The 20,488-nt window shown below is 37.5% G+C and overlaps 1 protein-coding gene across 1 annotated transcript; it reads right to left on the bottom strand.

Moving 5' to 3' along the window:
• Positions 1 to 211: 211 nt before the first annotated feature.
• LOC132056730 (probable sodium/metabolite cotransporter BASS3, chloroplastic) lies at positions 212 to 3,947 on the bottom strand. The gene is made up of 5 exons (XM_059449047.1): positions 3,399 to 3,947; positions 2,413 to 2,508; positions 2,014 to 2,320; positions 1,616 to 1,863; positions 212 to 810 (listed from the first exon to the last, which is right to left on the bottom strand). Exons 1-5 carry the CDS (start codon positions 3,752 to 3,754, stop codon positions 567 to 569), a joined length of 1,251 nt encoding a protein of 416 aa, XP_059305030.1. The 5' UTR covers positions 3,755 to 3,947; the 3' UTR covers positions 212 to 566.
• Positions 3,948 to 20,488: the final 16,541 nt, after the last annotated feature.

A 20,488-nucleotide genomic window follows, 5' to 3' on the forward strand; every position in this document is an offset into this window, starting at 1 on the left:
GTCAGTTACCAGTGTATTTAACTGTGTATATTTACCAATAACTGTAATTTACTGATGTAGTTATAGATGGTAAATAAAAAAAGTAAATTAGTTACTAAATATAAATAAATAAAATGGTAGTTATTATCATTAAATATGTCTTATAAGAAGCTATAACCAGTAAAAATTCCATCAAAATTTAGGGAGTATAGTAACTTGGAAAAAGGCCGTAGGTGCAAAGAGAACCTAAACTCTAGCACTTAGCATTGCGTAATTGGGCCCGTGAACATCACGGGTTATCCCTAACTAGTCTATATATGATTTGGAGAGCAAATGCTATACATTGAAATTGTATTAAGAAAACTGTACAAGTAGCAATCTGCTTCAAAGCCTTCACCTTGCAAGTTACAATCCTGCATCATCTACCTCTTTTATAAACTTCCATACATAGTTACATACTTTTGCAGGTCATAGTCATATGTTATATGTCTCCATCTCATTTAACTATTCTACTGCATTTAAGTTAATTTGCCTAAGATGTCTGCTTTTCTACTAGGTATCCTACTCTATATGTACCTATTTCTAGCTTACTGCGAAGGCTTGATAGTCGAAGCAGTTGGTGGAAACAGAACGGATGGTATGTCCCTGATCCGGTATCCACTGCCCCAGAATGAGGCAAGACAAAGGCCCATGATGGCCATTGCAACTACAGAACATGCAGGGGGTACCGCTTGACTGCTCCCGAGGAATTGAGTTGCAAGTAGCCCTGCCAGAGTAGAACTCTGCATTCCTGTGCATAATGAAATTGTCCTACAGACTTCTTCTTCAAACCTGCCATTGATTTTCGAGCTACGTTTAACAATAATCTCTTAACTAGACAAGTCTTCATCTAAGAATAGATAATGCATGTTTTACTCGACATGCAATGAAAGTAGATGAGAAAGAACACCATAAGTTCTCTTCAAGCCCACAGACGGAAACAAATTGAAGCAATTAAAGATGGTGTTTCAGCAGCAAGAGTAGATTATTATTAACTTTTTGATGAAGAATCGACATATGATATTAAGCACCCATTAAACAACAGATATTCAACCTAAAAATGGACAGGTGAATTGATATGAAGGAAAAGATTGTTTGAACTAATGGACACCCTATTCCATAGGAGCAATTTGATATGGCTCTTGCATCACTAAGATGAACAAGAGTTTGGATAATGGGAAACTACGTAAATGTACCCTTCGGCCAACTAGTTTACCAACATGGCCGATGTATACACTACTATACACTTTGGCTGTATACGTTATGTGTATAGGTATGTATATTATATGTATAGGCACGTATACTATATGTATATTTAGTATAAAGTATACACTACCTATACATTGTGTACCTGTTTTATAAACTAGATGGTCGAATGGTATTTGGCTGTAATTTTCCCATGGACAATCCACTTTATATGAAATCAGAAATGCCTTGTTATGATGCAGTAGATGGTACATAGATGAGTATCAAACAATCTAATAACAGGAAAGCAATAATTATCATGATGGAAAATGTGTCACAAGTATAGTGCTTGAATCACCAATGCATTTCATCACATAAAACAGGATGCAGATAGAAGAGACTAGCCAATTACCTCAAAATTGGAAGTTTCGAGACCCAATAACCCACTGCAAATGCCATTGCATGAAATGTCAGTACAGGAGCGATCAATTTAGCACCCTCAGCAGAAAGAATCTGAGCACGATTGATTGCAAGAGGGCTGCCAATACACAGTGAAGTACAAATCATGGCAACAAATGGCATCACAGGTTGAATAACAGATACTACTGGTTTTGCATAGGTGTTCAGCACTAAGCCAAGTGTGACGGGGAGAAGAACGACCTGCATAGACAATAAATGAATGATTATGGACTGATCATTTTGAGGAAAACGACTGAGATATTATGTTATGAAAAGCCTTTCATCTGTATTGTTTGACATACTACAATTACACTAATTATCAAACAGCAATTGTGTTAGGGAATCTGATACCTGCAAGATTGACTTTGACATTGCAACTGCGTCAACTGGAACGACTGAACCAATAAGAAGGCCAGTTAAAAGTGGAGTAACAAGAACTGAAGCAATGGTGCTTGAACTTGTCAAGAGAATACTAAATGCCACATCACTTTTGCTCAAGAAGCTGGCATAACTTGATAATTGAGCCCCTGCAACACAAGACATGAGGACGAAACCGGCGTAGAACGTCGAAGGCATCCCACATGCCTGTGCTACCAGCAAGCCAAGAGCTGGCTTCACGACATACTGAGCAATGAATCCAACTGATAAGGGCAAAGGTCTGCAACCCACAAAGTTCAAAAGCTTTACAACCAAAGAGCTAACTACTTCACCAGTGATCAGGTCCATAAAACTAGTAAATTTTCGGCTTACCTCTTAATTGCCAGAGCAAAATCATCAATAGAAAGTCTAATTCCAATTGACAACATGATTCCTCCAAGTGCAGGAGCATACAATTCTTTAGACACCCTGCATTTTCCTCTTATCATTTACACAATGCAACAAAATACAGATGTTTAAGAAAGCATCAACTAGTAACTTAAGGCAAGATTTTAAACCCTGCAAGCAAATTCAATTTCCCCTGATTGAAAAAACCATCTTCAGTTTTAGAATCAGTTACACTATTTGTTAGTTCATGTTATCATCGGGGCTGATGGTACGTAAGACTCCATCTTATGGCTATTAGAGACTGAGATGTCTAAGAAACAAAAGTATATACCAGTAAGCAATATTGAAAGTGATGGGAATTTGCTTCACCAGCAAGATATAAGTATTCCTGTTTATTTTACTCATAAACCCTCCAACCGTTACAGAACTAAATTCATTCCCTATAATAACTTATCTATTAGTTAAACTTCAGAAGTGTTCATTCAACACCTTTCAACAGAACACATTTTTCTAAAGAAAAAGGTCAAATTTAATACAAACTTAAATGCTAAATTTTTTAACTATCAATAGGGACAAGTTTTCAACGTGTCGTCCAGTAAACCTACCTAAAACCCCCCAGAAAGAAAAAGTTAAAAAAAGAAGAGTTAATTGTCAAAAACACACCTAAACTATTACTTTTTTTTTCTTTTTTTTTTTCGCGAGTTTCATGCCTCTAACTATCCATTCTTCCCTCTATCTCCCCAAACGATCACTCTCTTCATATTAAAAGATACTGAGTTGGCCAAATATTTAAAATCAATCCAGGTGTGTTTTAACACAAAAGGTGTGATAGCTTAAGCATGAAACTCGCGAAAAGGTGATAGTTTAAGTGTGTTTTTGACCATTAACTGAAAAAAAAAAAAAAAAAAAAACAAGGAAATTCCTATTAAGTGATTTCTTACTGAAAGCAAAGCAAAGGAGATTATAGTTACCAAGTGAAAGTTGAAGGGTGAGAAAGAGCAGCAACAGCAGTAAGTGCCACAACAAAAGGAAGCAATGCAGAAAGTGCTTGTGAATAATCCACTTTTTCTTCATCTTCTTCTTTTGCATAAAAACTCCTCGGATTTGCACCAAACGACAGTAACGACAAGTTCCCTTCCCTTCTGTGCAAACCCACTCTCCCAATTAACGGAGACGAAGTCGAACATGCAACAGCCTTTAAACAACCCCCATTTAACCCTTTTACAGCTGGATACCTCGTAGAAAAGCTCTTGTTGGAATTAATGGAGGTTAATGAAGAAAGAAAAGGTTTAGGGTATTTAAGGGATAAAGATGGAATTGATGACATTCTTGGTCAGTATGAATGGTATCCCTATCGCCGGTGACAAAATTGGGTTGTTTTCCCGGCGAGGGAAGAAATAAAAAGGAGAGGAGGAGCAAAGCGCTAAAGAGATGACGAGATCGTTTTATACGGGGAAAACTTTTTTATCTCCGTATCTTTAACTTATACAGTTGTAAATTTATTTGGCAGTTAAATACTACTCCTAGTAGTATTAGTATTATACATTTATACTTGACTGCAAGATTGAATCGCCCACGGAGTAGGAGATTTGGCTCCAAGTATCCACATATTTGCAATGTCACCCTCATATTTCTCTTTTAAACTCTTCCTTTCTTTTTATTTATTTACTTATGACTTAAAAGTATCTAACGTGGACAATTTTTCTTCATATATCTGTAAGAACTAAGAAGACATACTTTTATGACCTTTTGAAGTATTTTTTTAACTTTAATAAAATTGACTATTTTTTAAACAAGTCAACTTTGTTTCTGCTTTTTAATATTTAATTTCTTATAATCTAAACTAAACATAGTATCTCAAAATTTTCATCTGAAGTTACATTCTATGCAACTTTTGCAAATCTAAAACTAGTGTCAAATAAAGTTGAATCTACACACTTACTTCAGTGTATTATTGACATATCATCAACATGATATAATACTCATCCTCGGAGAAATTGACTGTCATTTAACAACAAAAATGATGGTGCTAATCAAAGTTAAATTTAATGTTGGAGTCGTTAAATTAAAGTTGATGTTAACGTTCCTGGCATTATGTGGGATAATCCACAAATATGACCTTCTTGATTGTTATTTTAAAAAAAAAGTGACGGTGCTAATCAAAGTTAAATTTAATGTTGGTGTCACATAATGAAAGTAGTTGTACGTGTTCCCAGCATTTGTGTGGGTGAATCCTCAAATCTGACCACCTTGATTTGTTATTTAAAAATAAGAGTGATACTGCTAATCAAAGTTAAACTTAATGTTGGAGTCGCATAATTAAAGTTGTTGTACACGTTTCCTAGAATTAGTGTGGGTTAATCCTCAAATTTGACCTTCTGAATTGCTATTTAATAATAAAAGTAATGGTGCTAAACTTCTAATCAAAGTTAAATTTAATGTTGGAGTCACATAATTAAAATTGTTGTACACATTTCTAGCATTAGTGTGGATTAATCATCGAATTAATTGAAATTAATTTTAAAGTTGGAATCGCATAAATAAAGTTATTGTACGCGTTCCTAACATTAATATGGTTCAATCCTTAAATTTGACCTTCTCTAATGCATAAATGGTGATACTTTTATTTGGTTGAATACAATCTCTAGAGCTATAGAGCCACAGAATAGTCACTGAAATTATACCCCTCACTAGCGGGGAAAAAAAAGGTTCATACTTCCATGTAGTAGAATTTTGTTAGTAAAGGATAAAAATGTATTTCCAATGCGGCACCTTTTAAATTTCGAGATTCAAATAAATTTTTTAAATATTTTGAATTATAAATTATTGTGACTTATAGTATACTTTTTACGTAGTCTATAAATATATAAATTTTATTTTTATAAAAATTTAAAATCTTATGCCCGAGGTCACGATCAAAATTAAACTGTTTGATTCTCAAAATTCGAACTATTAAAAATTAGACCGGGAGTACAACACTTCTCCAAGAAAGTACGGGGGAAAGAAATAGTAATAGAAGGAAATGGTACCATAAGGAGATAAATAAAATGCAAAATGGCATGGGCAGTGAAGATGTCAGAAATGAGGTGAGAAAAATCCAAACAGACCAGTAGACACTAGTAATGTGATATTTCTAGATAGCTCCGTCCACAGAAAGCCACAAAAGAGAAAGAGGAGAGAAAGAGGCAAAGTATACAGATGAAATTTGCCGTGTGTTCGTTACTTCTAGAACCTTCCTAACACTTGTCGACCTTGCTCATACAAGTGCAAGTGCATGCAAACTTTGCTAACAACACATGTTTAGTGTTCTATACAATTATAATTCAGCTTCTACTTAATTGTGATATGATCGAGGTTATATGATTCTCAGTGGTTTAGTTCTTAAATCATTGAAGTAACTTTATTGAGACTAACTTAATCATGATTTGTAATGTTTGTATTTAAGGAAATCACAGCCTTTTGATGTTTATAATTATAAACTGTTAAATATATTATTTTCTTCATTTTATAATTTATATGACACTCTTTTCATTTACATTGATTTTTCAATTAGTGTTCGATATCCTCATTAAAGCCCGACTAAATCCGAATCGCGTATTGCAGGGTCCATTTTAGGGGCAGCACTCCCAATAGGATTTTTTTTCTATTTCCAGACCAAACCTGAAACCTCTTATTAAAGTGGAAGAACCTCATCCATCTCACCACAACCATATTAGTTCATACAATTATTATAACTAAATTTAAATTCATAAACCATTGGCACTTTGGTTTTGAATGACGTTTCTTCTTTTTTCAGAAATTACTTTAATATCATTGTGTATTATTATGATTAGTATGTCATAGATTTTAATTAAAATTTTAAATTTCACTGTCATAAAAGAGAAGATTTGTGAAGGAGGTCACTTTCAAGTCTTAATTGGGAATAAGGCCACTATTTTTCTTTTTCACTTATTTTTCGGGATTAGGGTTTAGAAAAAGGAACATGAGATACATTTAATAATTTTTAAAAGTTTGGGTGTTTCAACTTATACACTTAAATCCCTTACACTTGTCTTCAAATATACAAAACCCCTCTCTCTTTCTCCTAAAATATGCATAGGTCCGCTTCTCTCTCTTCAGTGAGTGCACATATTCCCACTCTCTTTTCTATCAAGACCTCAATCTCTCCAGTCGATTTTTCTTCTCTTCAAAGCCCAGAAACTTTCCAATCGTCGTCCTTAGGTATGTTAATTAATTTTTCATTAGTGGCGAAGCGTTTTAATATCCATGTTGCCTATTTAAAAGTTCTTGTTTTTTTTTTTTCAAATTTGATAAACCCTAATGTTCATAAAGTTCTAGATTTTTTTCAAATTTTTGGAACTTCAGCCTTTTTTTGTTGAAATATGTGTTATTTCTACTTATTTTGCTTGTTTCGATCGGGGTTTTTTTTTTTTTTTTTCTGTTTTTGTTTTTCCAAATTCATCTTGGTCTATTACTAGACTTGAAAGTTTAGCCTTTTTTGTTGGTCGAAATATGTGTTATTTCTACTTATTTTGCATGTTTCGATACTGCTTTTTATGTTTCTTCAAATTTATCATGGTCAGTTACTAGGCTTGTCATCGATTATAATTATTTTTATATAGCGGTTGGTCAACACCACTTTATTGTTTGCATGTAGATGACAAAAAATGGTAAGACGGAGAGGAGGAAAGTTTTTAACGATAATGACCAACCATGTCACTCAACAGAAGAAAATGACGAGAAGGATTCAGGCTCGACCACGACACAATTAGTATCACCGCCGTCAATGCCTTTCACGCAACGTACTCCTCTTGAGAAATGATATGGAGCGTCTCTTCATGGGACTCGGAGATGACATATAGCGGATAGAAATGCATATTCTCTACGTGTAATCTTTGAAAGATTGGGGAAAAGCCTGATGATGTGACCACCATCTTCCTACCCCCTAATAGACTATTGCTTTTATTTAATTTTTTGTAAGACTTCTATTTATGAAAAGAGAATGGAGGAGTTTGATTAAGAAAAGAGACAATGGAAGAGTTTGTTTAAGAAAAAAGACAATGGAGGGGTTTGAACTTTGGGTCGGTTTTATATAGGGAAGGATGTATTGTTAAGGTTGTAAATTTAAGAATTTTTTATTTTATTACCGTTGTAGAAAAAATTTGTGATCCGTTAGTCGAAATAAAGCCAAGTGTGCTGGGTTTACTTTATAATAACTCACTGCTCAGGACAATTTTAGAACATTTTGGTCTATGATAAACCAGAGAAATAAAGGCTGGCTGTTGGAATGAAAAGCATGCTGAATTTGCACTAGCCTAATGGGAATTTTTTTTTAAAAAAAAAACAAAACTCAAACCCCAAACCCAAACCCCCAACCCCAAACTCGAAATTGTAGCAATCTAAGGGACTGTGGATAGGTATACCATAAACCGACTGTCGTCAATAGCTAACAGTTATCATTTAGGCTCGACTTCATGCATGGTCAATAATTAACCACATGCTATATATAGACCAAGGAAAATATTTGTCAATAAATCCATAAATAAATAAAATAAAATAAAATAAATAAAAGGACATGCCACCATTTAAACATTATAATAATACTTTAATACATCATATGAGAGTTCTCATCCACTGAACACATGATCAAAAGAGTTTTAGGACAAGTAATGGTACTTAAAAGACCAGTGTTTGTCTAGAAAAGCTATGAATATTTTTTTAAAAAAAAGACATTAAACATTATAATAACACTTAATACATCATATGAGAATCCCCATCCATTTATCACATGATCAAAAGAGTTTTAGGATAAGTAATGGTACTTAAAACGCCAATATTTGTCTAAAAAGCCATAAATAAATAAAATACTTGATACTATTTAAACATTATAATAACACCTTAGTACATCATATGAGAGTCTCCATCCAGTAGACACATGATCCAAAAATTTTAAGCATAGGTAATGATTATCCTTAAAACATGGTTGTGATTTGAGAACAATAACTTGCTGTCAGACTAATTGGATAGTAGTGTTATGATTACCATTACTTGTCCTAAAACTCTTTGATAATGTGTTCAATAGATGGGGAATCTCATATGATGTATTAAGGTGTTATTATAATGTTTAAATAGTATTAAGTCTTTTTATCTATTTTATTTTATTTATTAATGGGTTTTTAGACAAATATTGGCCTTTTAAGTATCATTACTTGTCCTAATTTTTTTTTGATAATGTGTTCAATGGATAAGGACTCTAATATGATTTTATTAAATTATTATTATAATGTTTAAATAGTGGTATATCCTCTTTTTATTTTATTTTATTAATTTATGACTTTTTTAGACAAATATTGGCCTTTTAAGTATCATTACTTGTCATAAAACTCTTTTGATCGTGTGTTAAATGGATGAGGACTCTAATATAATGTATTAAAGCATTATCATAATGTTTAAATAGTGAAATGTCCTTTTATTTATTTATGGATTTTTTTAGATAAATATTGGCCTTTTATCATTACTTGGCCTAAAACTCTCTTGATCGTGTGTTCACTAGATGGGGAATATCATATGATTTATTAAAGTGTTATTATAATTTTTTAATAGTGGTATGTCCTTTTTTATTTTATTTTATTTTATTTATTTTTGGCTCTTTATAGACAAATATTGGTCTTTTAAGTACCATTACTTGTCCTAAAACTCTTTTGATCATGTGTTTAATGGATGAAGACTCTCATATGATGTATTAAAGTGTTATTATAATGTTTAAATAGTGGTATGTCCTTTTTTATTTTATTTTATTTATTTATGACTTTTTAGACAAATATTGGTCTTTTAAGTACCATTACTTGTCCTAAAACTCTTTTGATCATGTGTTTAATGGATGAAGACTCTCATATGATGTATTAAAGTGTTATTATAATGTTTAAATAGTGGTATGTCCTTTTTTATTTTATTTTATTTATTTATGACTTTTTAGACAAATATTGGCCTTTTAAGTACCATTACTTATTCTAAAACTCTTTTGATCATGTGTTCAATGGATAAAGACTCTCATATGGTGTATTAAAGTGTTATTATAATGTTTAAATAGTGGCATGCCCTTTTATTTGTTTTATTTTATTTATTTATGGCTTTTTAAATAAATATTGTCCTTGGTCAATATATAACGTCTATATATAACATGTGGAAAATTATTGACCGTACGTGAAGTCGAGCGTAAATGATAACTATTAGCTATTGACGACGGTCGGTTTATGGTATACCTATCCACGATCCCTTAGATTTGTGCAATTTGGAGTTTGTGGTTTTATTTTTTACTTTTAAATTTCTTTGTCTGTTACACTCTTCGTTACCACTATCAGGATTATCCTGTCACCTTGCTTATAGAAATCCAATTCTAACATTTTGAGGTCTCCTCCCATTCACCCATGTAATCACCACCTATTATAATATATTCTGAAATCGACGGTAATAAATCTATAATAGACTATGGCTATGGTTTATGACTGCAATCAACGCCATACGTCGCTAAGGACTGATTTTTCGATGAAATGCTAGAATTTTTGCTAGAAACGGGATCTAAAAAGTGGAGAAATCGGGAGCTATTGCAGGGAAATATTTTTTTTTTATTTCTATTTCTGGTAATTAAAATGTTGTGGCTGTAAGGACCAAAATGTAGTTTTCAAAACTTTGGGGCTAGGATTTGACACAAAACACGTCTGACATGATGACGTAATAAATGGTGGTTGTTCCTCCAATTTTTTTAGACTTATGGCCTTTTTGCAAAATAAATGTTCAAAGTAACCTTTTGGCCGACTCCCCTGTCATACAATAGCAAAATAGAAGGAATGAAGTATTTAAATACAGAGCAAAAGTATCCGCTACCTATCACCTTATAATCATTTAATTTAATAGTAAATTAATAGCAAATTAAGATATGGACTTCTATATTAACTCTACAATCTACATTATATAGCATTCATTAGCTTTTACTAGGGGTGTACATGAACCGGGTTGGTTCGGGGTTTTTAGATACCAAATAAAACCAATTGTTTTCGGTTTTTTAAATCTAAAAACTAAACCAAACTAATAAAAGTCGGCGTTTCTCAGGTTTTTCGATTTTCTCAAGTTTTTCCCGGTAAAATCTTCATTTAAATGATATAACTTGTGCTTCAAATATTTCTTTAGTCCTAGTAAGATACAACTATATAATTAAGGTGCACCTTAAGAAAATAACAATAAATGTGAGATGAGTGATGACATTTTACTAATGTAACGACCCGTTCGGTCGTTATAGCGATTATGACCCATTTATCCTCGTTGATCCTTCTCTGAACCCTATGAGTACGATTTTAACTCACGGGGATGGGTGGCACGGTTCCCGAGGTCATAAAGCTAGTTCTAGTGTGACTTTTGAAAATTTGAGCCTATAAGTGAAAAGCGTTTGATCAATATATGACTTTTGGGTGGACAGACCTTTTCCAAAAATTCATTAATTCCGAAAGGTTCGGATGATTGTTTATGACTTGGTGGGATGCTCGGTTCGGTTCCCAAGGTATTGGGAGCGTTTTGGGACTTGGGTTGGAAAGTTGACTTTAGACCATTGGGGGTTGACTTAGTCAATACACCTCCGTGGGAAATCCGAGGCCACGAGCGAATTCGTAGCCCGTTTTTATGTGTGTTTGCATGGTTGTTTCGTACCTGTGGGGCCTCGTGTGATAGTCAGATTTCGGGTTGAGACTTGTCAAAAACAGAACTTTCTGGTGTTGGTGTGACTGCCAAGCAGCACTAGAACCGCAGTGGTGGTCCCACTGTAGCGGTCATATTACCGCCATAGCGGCCTTGCAGTTTTAGTGTTGGGCGCTTATGAAGAATCTGGTCAAAAGCTCTCAAATTATAGTTGCTCTTGTACGAGTCAGACTAGTTCTTTGGGGATTGTATTTATATTCCGCACTTATGTTTATTTATGATTCAAGCTTCTACTTATTCTGCTCTATTTACTTTATTGCGGTTTGAATTGATGATTTGGGAAAAGGTTCGCCTACCGAGGTGGGAAAAGATAGGTGCCCGCGCGACTTAGTTAATTTGGTTCGTGATAAGTTGGTATCAGAGCCCTAGGTTACTCGGTCTATAAGTACAAGAGCATGTCTAGTAGAGTCTTTCGGATCGGTATGATAAGCTCCATACCTATCTTCGGGAGGCTATGGGACATTTAGGAAACTTTCATTTCTTCATTCCTTTCGTGTTACTTCATTCAAATTGGTATCTAGTCGATTCCAATTGGTACATGAATATCTTTCTCTTATGCTCCCCCGAATAGTGGAAACTCATTCTTAAATCCTTATGCGGTCGATTTTGTTATGGCGTATTGTGGTATTGTACGGGATGTGTCATCCGGATTCAGACGTGTGACTAAAGTTCAGTTTCTGGTTATGGCTTGAGGATTTAGCTTAGTGGGATTGTGGTTAAGACTAGTTTATTGTGGGGATTTCTTGAGGAATGGGAAAAATGGTACAAGGGGTCGAATGATCTCTGTGTTTTCAATGTGGGGTTGCTTGAGAGTGGCAAAAGTGCATTCTCGGTTTGACAAGAGTGATCTGATTGATGATATGATTGGTTTTGGGAAAAGTTTTAACTTCGTCAAGGCTTTGTGATGGTGTGCGTGGTACGGGTGTACCAATGGCAGGTCAGTGATTCATCCGTGAAAAAGTATTAGAGGTCGATATAAGGGGACGAGTTTGGATTCGGTAAGGAACAGCGGATTTGGCAAAGGTATAGTGGCGGTGTGTAATAAAGAAGAGGAGTTGAGAATAAGGACATAAAGGACGACTTTTGTGGAAAGTTCTTAGGGAAATTTTTAGATGCATGCTTTTCGTGTTAATGGGATGGATGCGTAAAGGAGAGGACTTGGATAGACTAATCTCCGCTATTAGGAAGGGAAAAATTGGTATCTGATATGCTTGTTAGAATAAGGTTGCAATTGGTATGATAGTGGATTTCATATCCGGCCATGAAAGGTTAAGTTGGGCTTAGACGTGATTTATCTTTGGTAGCTTGTGGGTCCTTTGAGGAAAGTAGTTATCGGGTCTAGATCGAAAGGTAAGGTTACTTGTGACGAGTGAAGACTTAAGATAAATGGCAGTTGTGGTCCTGGTATTTTAGTAAAGGTGTGTTCGTCGGGTCTTCGTGTTAGAGGAATGGTAAAGATATCATGGGACCAAGAGCTAGTTGATTTGAGAGTTATGTTGCGGTCATATTTGGTAGAATAGACACAAGGGTCAGTATTGAGTTGGAATGTTTGGTTATGTCGTGGGCTAGTGGTTCACTAGTAAGAATGACTCTAATGTTGGATGAGTGTGAAGTTTTAGTACTCAAAGAGCTGTCGGGTGTTGCATCTAATTTTTTATTAGGGTTGAGAGCCTTGTACCTGTTGTGTAAGTTTTGACTGGTTCTTGATATTACTGGTATGGTTATTCGGTTGAGTTGATCGAATGAAAGGGATAATCGCATGAATGGTTAGAGGTGTTCTAGTTCGACAAATTGGGACGTTCGAAGTGGTAAATCAATGGTGAGGTTCAGATTAAATTAAGTTGTAGGGAACGTTTTTGTATTTGAGTTAAGGGAATTTGAGCAAAGGCACCTCGGTGGAGGTACTTGGGGACATTAGTAGGACTGTGTATGTGATAAGCTGGATTTAAAGAGTATTCAGTTTTGGAGTTGAATGCGTTAAGGGAACTCTAGTGTGTAGAGTGTGTGGTACGCCTCTATCTCTAGGAATGACTCGGCTAAGATTTGTGATTATACGGTATTCTATTGAGTAGGTCGAGAAATAGATAAGGTATCGATGATCGTGATTCGATTAGAAATTAGGAAATTGAAGAGTCAATAAAAGGATAGTTGATCGAGAGTCGATAAGTATGAGATACATTTTTGGGATTTCTTCGGTCTATTTAGATTGTGGTGTTGTTGTCTTGCATAATTCACATGAGGTGTGAGTGTTGTGTGAGCTTAAGGAAGCAAGTCTATAGAAATGGACTAAGTGATATGAGGAAATTCCGTGAGGTTTCGTGATTGGTGACTCGTGAGAAGCAAATTTCAGGTAATCGACATATTAATTTTTATAGGAAGTGGCTTGTGTGGTACACCATTGTACAATTTCATAACACTCTTCAGTGGATGAGTTAGTGTGGTTTAAGGGAAAGAAATTATGGAAATCCCGATTATGTGAGGGCTAGAGTTGGATTCTCGAGATGGGACCGTATTCGTGGTAAGTGTTTTCTTTTATGAGTAATATTAATTTGGATATCTTAGGTGAATACTTTTGGATATTAAGGACTCAGAAATAGTTGTTCTAGGATGGCGCAAGAGGTAATAAGATTTGATGCTTTCGAAAATGTTATGGGCATATCGATGTATTACAATGGAGGGTTCGATGGTTAAAGGATTATTATATGAGACTGCAGGTTTTTTTAGTATCGAAAAAGTTTGGGTTGTATCAGAAGTGTGTATTCAGTAAAGGTTGAGAAACTCAAAGCCTGCATTCACAAGGTTTAGTTCTTCGGTACTTAGTTGACAGCTTGGATATGATTCAGCTTTTGGAGTCGAGAGTGACAGACATGATTTATTATGCGTGGTAAGACTATGATTGGTTTGGGAAGTTGGAGTCAGTTCGAATGATTATTGATGGTATTCGGGAGTGGTGCATTCATTCCGACTCAGTATTGGTTGATTAGAGAGCTTGATTTAACTATGTGTTCATATCTACCGGGGAGGACTTATGGATTCTCTGGAAAATCACATACAGTTTTCGAAGTTTGATTCATTTGAGGCATAATATATGGCGGTTCTGAGATTTATTAGGGTTTGTGAGTGGACTTGATGGTATTTTATCGGGAGTAGCTATTCAGAAAGATATAATGGTTTTGTCGATACTTGGTAATGACTTGAGGAGGTACTATGGTTGTGAGAGGTCTTCAGAGTGATCAGATGGTTCCCTACAGATTCGGCTCGGCAAGATATTCAGTGGTATGCTTCCTGTATTGTGATTTGAAGGTTTGAAAAGACTTGGAACCAGCGAAGTCAGCTATGAGTAAATCAATTCGATGGAATTTCTTAGAGTGCTCCGATAAAGCAAGAATTCTTTTCTGGCAAGAGTAAGTCATGGCTTCTGGCTTATGTTTATGTGTTTCTAAGAGATCGTGGTGCGAAGAACAACTTGAGAAGGGTGATGGAAGGTTGGCTGAATCAGAGTATTTTTACCGGTTCAGAGTGGGCTATGATTGTGTTTATGTCTAAAGGTCTGTGCTGTTTTGAGGAATGTTTGTGGGACCTATTGATCGCTTTCAGAGGTATGGTTATGTCGAATCAGAGAATTCTGGTAAGAGCAGCTCTTTATTTCGGGGATCAATTGTGAGAGCAGTTCGAGTATGGTAATATGTATGTTGGGTCTTTTAGCTAAGTTAGAGAAAGTTTGACTGATAAGGCGAGAGGGCAGTGATTGCGGCATACTTCGTGCGGTGGAGGCTTTTGTGTTGTTATGATAATGATTCCCTGGTTACCGTCATCGTTCATACTCCCATTATTCATTCGAGGACGAACGATTGTTTAATTGGTATATGATGTAACGATCCGTTCGGTCGTTATAGCGATTATGATCCATTTATCCCCATTGACCCTTTCCCGAGCCCTATTAGTATGATTTTGACCCATGGGGATGGGTGGCACGATTCTCGAGGTCATCGGGCGAGTTCTAGTGTGACTTTTGGAAATTTGAGCCTTTAAGTGAAGAGCGTTTGACCAATATTTGACTTTTGGGTGGATGGACCTTTTTCGAAAAATCGTCAATTCTGAGATTCCGGATGATTGTTTATGACTTAGTGGGACGCTCAGTTCGGTTCTCAAGGTATTAGGAGCATTTTGGGACTTGGGTTGGAAAGTTAGATTTAGGCCATTGGGGGTTGACTTGGTCAAATAGACCTCCGCAGGAAATTCAAGGCCACGGGTGAATTCGTAGAGCATTTTTATGTGTGTTTGCATGGTTGTTTTATACTTGTGGGACCTCAGGTGATAGTCAGATTTTGGGTTGAGACTTGTCAAAAACAGAATTTTAAGTATACAGTGTGACCGCCTATAGCCACACTCGTAACCATAAATAGGCGAAGTCCCGATCATTGTAGCGGTCATATTACCGTAGCCGGTCATGTGCAGCTATAGCGGCCTTGCAGTTTTAGTGTTAGGCGCCATAGCCGTCCTCCTTCTTAGCCAAAGTGGTTGCGCTGTAGCCGTCCTCCTTAGCGCCGTAGCGGTTGCGCTGTAGCCGTCCTCCTTACCGTCATAGCGGTTGCGCTGTAACCGTCCTCCTTACCGCCGTAGCCGTTCCAGGACCGCCGTAGCCGTTGACAGGCAGATTTTTCTCAACTTCTTTAGTTAAAAACCCTAAACCCTTATCACTTCATTTCTTTAGCATTTTGGGGCGAATTTGAGAGCTTTTGACCAGATTCTTCATAGAGGTAAGATCCTTGGCCTTAGAATTCATTACTTTCCCTTCTTAATCATTAATCCATGGTAGAAATTCATGAAACTCGAGATAGAAAACGGGTTTGAATGGTTTCTTCATTAAATGGGTTTGAGCCTTTCTTAATGTCATGACCCAACCCGCTATGACTGGCACCTACGCTAACTCCTAGTTGGAGAACCAACACACAAGTCATCTATTCATAAATGTAGTCAGTTATTACTCATTCAAGCATCAAATAAACGAAATAATTCATGCCATAAAATATTGAAATAAGTGCGAAAGTTCTAACTATTACAAAATCCCCAAAATTCGAAAGTCATTGTACCGGGACTCTAATCTAAAACATGTCTAAGGAATGAAATCTGTCTAATAAATATCCATAATGTCCAGAATAGGAAAAGACATCATAAGAGAAAGATCTTCGGGCGGTCTGGCATGGATAGAAGCTCACTTGCTGCATGGATAGAGTCATCGTACCGGGACTCTAATCTAAAACATGTTTGTACTGACCTGCATTTGCGGCATTCTTTTATGAATGTAGAATACCAGATCGGATCCACTTCCGTGACCCGTGGCTGATCGACGCTTCAGCTTTCGCTCGAGTTTTCAGGGTGAGCATGACGTCCGCTGACCTTGAAGACTTTCCTATCATATGTCCTATTTTTATTTCAGAGACATAGACATTTATGTATTAGTATTCCAGATTGTATTATTCTCCTTAGATGCTCTTGTATTATTCAGACTAGACCCTAGAGGTGTTTATTGTCTTCCGCACTTTCTACTACTTATAGATAGATATATCGTGAGATTTACGTATTTATTCTATTCCGCTGTTTTCAATTCATTCGTTCGTGTGTTTATTCATTATTGGGTTGAGGGTTTGCTTACCGAGGTGGGAAGGTAAGTGCCTGCACGACCTAAGCAAAATGGGTCGTGACAAGTTAGTATCAGAGCCCTAGGTTACCCGGTCTTTTATACAAGAGTGTGTCTAGTAGAGTCTCGCGGATCAGTACGATAAGCTCCGTACTTATCTGCGGGAGGCTATAGGACTTTTAGGAAATCTCACCTTCTTTCTTTTCGTCGTGCTACTTTATTCAAATTGGTATGTGGAAAGATCAAATTGGTATCTGACTCTTATCTCTTCCCTCACAGATGGTGAGGAATCGCGACAAGCCAGCGTGGAAGATGTACATGAGGTTGACCTCACCGATTTTCTTGGCGCAGACGAGGATGCCTACGAGTTTATCGTGATCACGCACAAGCTACTCCATACAACAGGGATTGCAGATACCCTCGGAGTTAGGTATGTTATCCTTCGACTCAGCGGTGGCGCGAGGGCATGGTGGAGAGGCTACCTTGCCAGCAGGCCAGCAGGTGCACGTCCACTTACCTAGGAGCAGTTCTATGGGTTTGTTCCTGGAGAGGTACGTGCCCCATTCGCTGAGAGACGAGCGTCAAGGTCAGTTCCTCGATCTTCGTCAGGAGGGCATACCAATTGCTACCTATGCACTATCCTTCTCCTATCTAGCTCGTTACTCCTACCCCTTGATTCCGACGGAGAAGTACGAGGATCGTAGTTCATTAGCGGCCTTGATGGTCTCTCTAGTTGCCCGTATCCGACTTAGGGCGCTTTGTTCTGGCAATGTTGGCCATGCGGCGAGAGTTGAGGCCGCAAGGGCGAGAGCAGCTAGTCCTTTGATTGGAGATCCTTGATGTAGCGATGACAGATATTATTTCTGTTTAGGGTCAGTCCATTACTGTGTTGTTTGATCTTAGATCCACTTATTGGTATGTATCTGCATTTCATGCTGTTGGTTGGGATTTGCCTTGTGATTGCATATATATACCTGTTCATGTGTCTACTCGTCGGAGATTTTGTGGTTGTTGATCGAGTCTATCGGTCTTGTTTGGTTACTTTTATGAGGTACGACACTTGGGTAGATTTGATAATTCTTGATATGGTGGACTTTAATATTTTATTGGGTATGTCCTGACTTTCTCCTTATCATGTGATTTTGGACTGTCACGCCAAGACAGTCACTTTAGCCATGCCGGGCATTCCTAGGCTTAAGTGGAGAGGTACTCCTAGTCCCGCTCCGAAGAAGATCATGTCCTTTCTTCGGGCGAAGAAGTTAGTAAGTAAAGAGTGTTTAGCGTATTTGGCGCATGTTCGTGATATGACTGTTACATCTCCCCTTGAGTCTATCCCTATTATGAGTGAGTTTGCGGAGGTATTTCCGTCAGATTTGCCGGGTATGCCACCTGATCGCGACATTGATTTCTGTATTAATGTGGACCTGAGCACTCATCCCATTTTCATCCCCCCATATCGAATGTCACCTGTCGAGTTGAGGGAGCTTAAGGATCAATTACAGGATTTATTGAGCAAGGGGTTCATTAGACCGAGCGTCTCCCCTTAGGGTGCTCCAGTGTTATTTGTGAAGAAGAAAGATGGGACCATGAGGATGTGTATTGATTACCGCCAGTTGAACAAGGTCACTATCCGAAGCAATTGCCCTATGCCTCGTATTGATGATCTCTTTGACCTGCTTCAGTTTTTTCGTAGATTAATTTACGTTCCGGCTATCACCAGCTGAAGATTAGGGCAGAGGATAATCCGAAGACAAAGATTTTGGACGAGATATGGCCACTATGAGTTTCTAGTAATGTCTTTCGGGCTTATCAATGCCCCGGCTGCATTTATGACCTTGACAAATGGCATCTTTAGGCCGTTCCTTGATTCCTTTGTGATTGTGTTTATTGATTACATCTTGGTGTATTCCAAAAGTAGAGAGGAGCATGAGAGCCATCTTCGTACCGTTCTTGAGTTGTTGAAGAAACATAACTTGTTTGCTAAATTTTCTAAGTGTGAGTTCTAGTTGGAGTCTGTAGCATTCTTGGGCTATTTGGTGTCAAGGAGGGGATTATGGTTGATCCACAGAAGATTGAGGTCGCGTGAGGGGCTGGGCGAGGCCCACTACGGTTACTGAGATTCGTAGTTTTGTGGGTTTGGCCAGTTATTACCGTCGCTTTGTGAAAGGTTTTGTTGCCATTGCTTCATCCTTGACTAGATTGACTCAGAAGGATTTTCCCTTCCAGTGGACGGATGATTGTGAGGAGAGCTTCTAAAGGCTCAAGCTTCTTTTGACCACAGCCCCGATCCTAGCCTTACCCGTGGGAGGTAAGGATTTCGCTATCTATTGTGATGCTTCCCGTATGGGTTTGGGTGTGGTTTTGATGCAGGAGGGTAGAGTGATAGCTTATGCTTCCCGTCAGTTAAAAGTTCACAAGAAGAATTACCTTACCCATGACTTGGAGTTGCTAGCCGTAGTCTTTGCTTTGAAGCTTTGGAGGCACTACTTGTACGGTGTCCATTGTGAGGTTTTTACCGATCATCATAGCCTTCAGCATGTGTTTACCCAGAGAGATCTTAATTCCAGGCAGCGCTGATGGATGGAGCTCCTGAAGGACTATGACATCTCCATTTTATATCATCCCGGAAAAGCCAATGTGGTGGCTGATGCCTTGAGTCACAAGGCAGTGAGTATGGGAAGTTTAGCTTGATTGATTGTTTTCGAGCGTCTGTTAGCCATGGAGGTTCAAACTCTGGCCAACAGTTTCGTCAGTCTTGATATTTCAGCCCCGGACAGAATCTTAGCCTGTATAGAGGCGAGTTCATTATTGGACTGGATCAAGGCTCATCAGTTTGAGAATGCTCAGTTGAGCAAGATCCGAGATAAGGTTTCGAGAGGGGAGGCCAAGGAGGCCGTGATTGATTCTGAGGGCATTCTGAGGATTAGAGGACGTGTGTGGGTTCCTCGTGTTGGTGATCTGATTCAGTTGATTTTATCTGAGTCCCATAACTGTCGCTATTCCATTCATCGGGGAGAGACTAAGATGTACCGTAACTTGAGACAAAGACTATCAGTGGCGTCGTATGAAGAGAGATATAGTGGATTTTGTGGCTAAGTGTAGAAATTGTCAACAAGTAAAGTATGAGCACCAGCGACCCGATGGGGTGCTTCAGAGGATGCTCATTCCCGAGTGGAAGTGGGAGAGGATCACCATGAATTTTGTCACGGGTCTTTCGAAGACCCTTGGCATGTTTGATTCTATTTGGGTGATAGTGGATCGGTTGACTAAGTCCGCTTACTTTGTTCCGGTTTGGGTTTCCTATACCGCAGAGAAGTTAGCTAAGATGTATATTCGGGATATTGTGAGACTACATGGGATCCCTATTTCAGTTGTATCTGATCGGGGTACTATCTTCATTTCCCGATTCTAGAAGGCATTTCATGAGGAGTTGGGTACCCGATTGGAGTTTAGTACAGCTTCCATCCCCAGACCGATGGCCAGTCCGAGCGAACCATTCAGGTGCTCAAGGACATGTTGAGAGCGTGTTTTGTTGATTTCGATGGTCATTGGGATCAACACTTGCTCTTGGTAGAGTTTGCGTATAATAACAGTTATCATTCGAGTATTGGCATGGCGCTATTTGAGGCCTTATATGGTTGGAGATATAGATTTTCGATTGGTTGGTTTGAC

This window comes from Lycium ferocissimum, chromosome 5, assembly GCF_029784015.1.
Source record: "Lycium ferocissimum isolate CSIRO_LF1 chromosome 5, AGI_CSIRO_Lferr_CH_V1, whole genome shotgun sequence".
Classification (NCBI taxonomy): Eukaryota; Viridiplantae; Streptophyta; class Magnoliopsida; order Solanales; family Solanaceae; genus Lycium; species Lycium ferocissimum.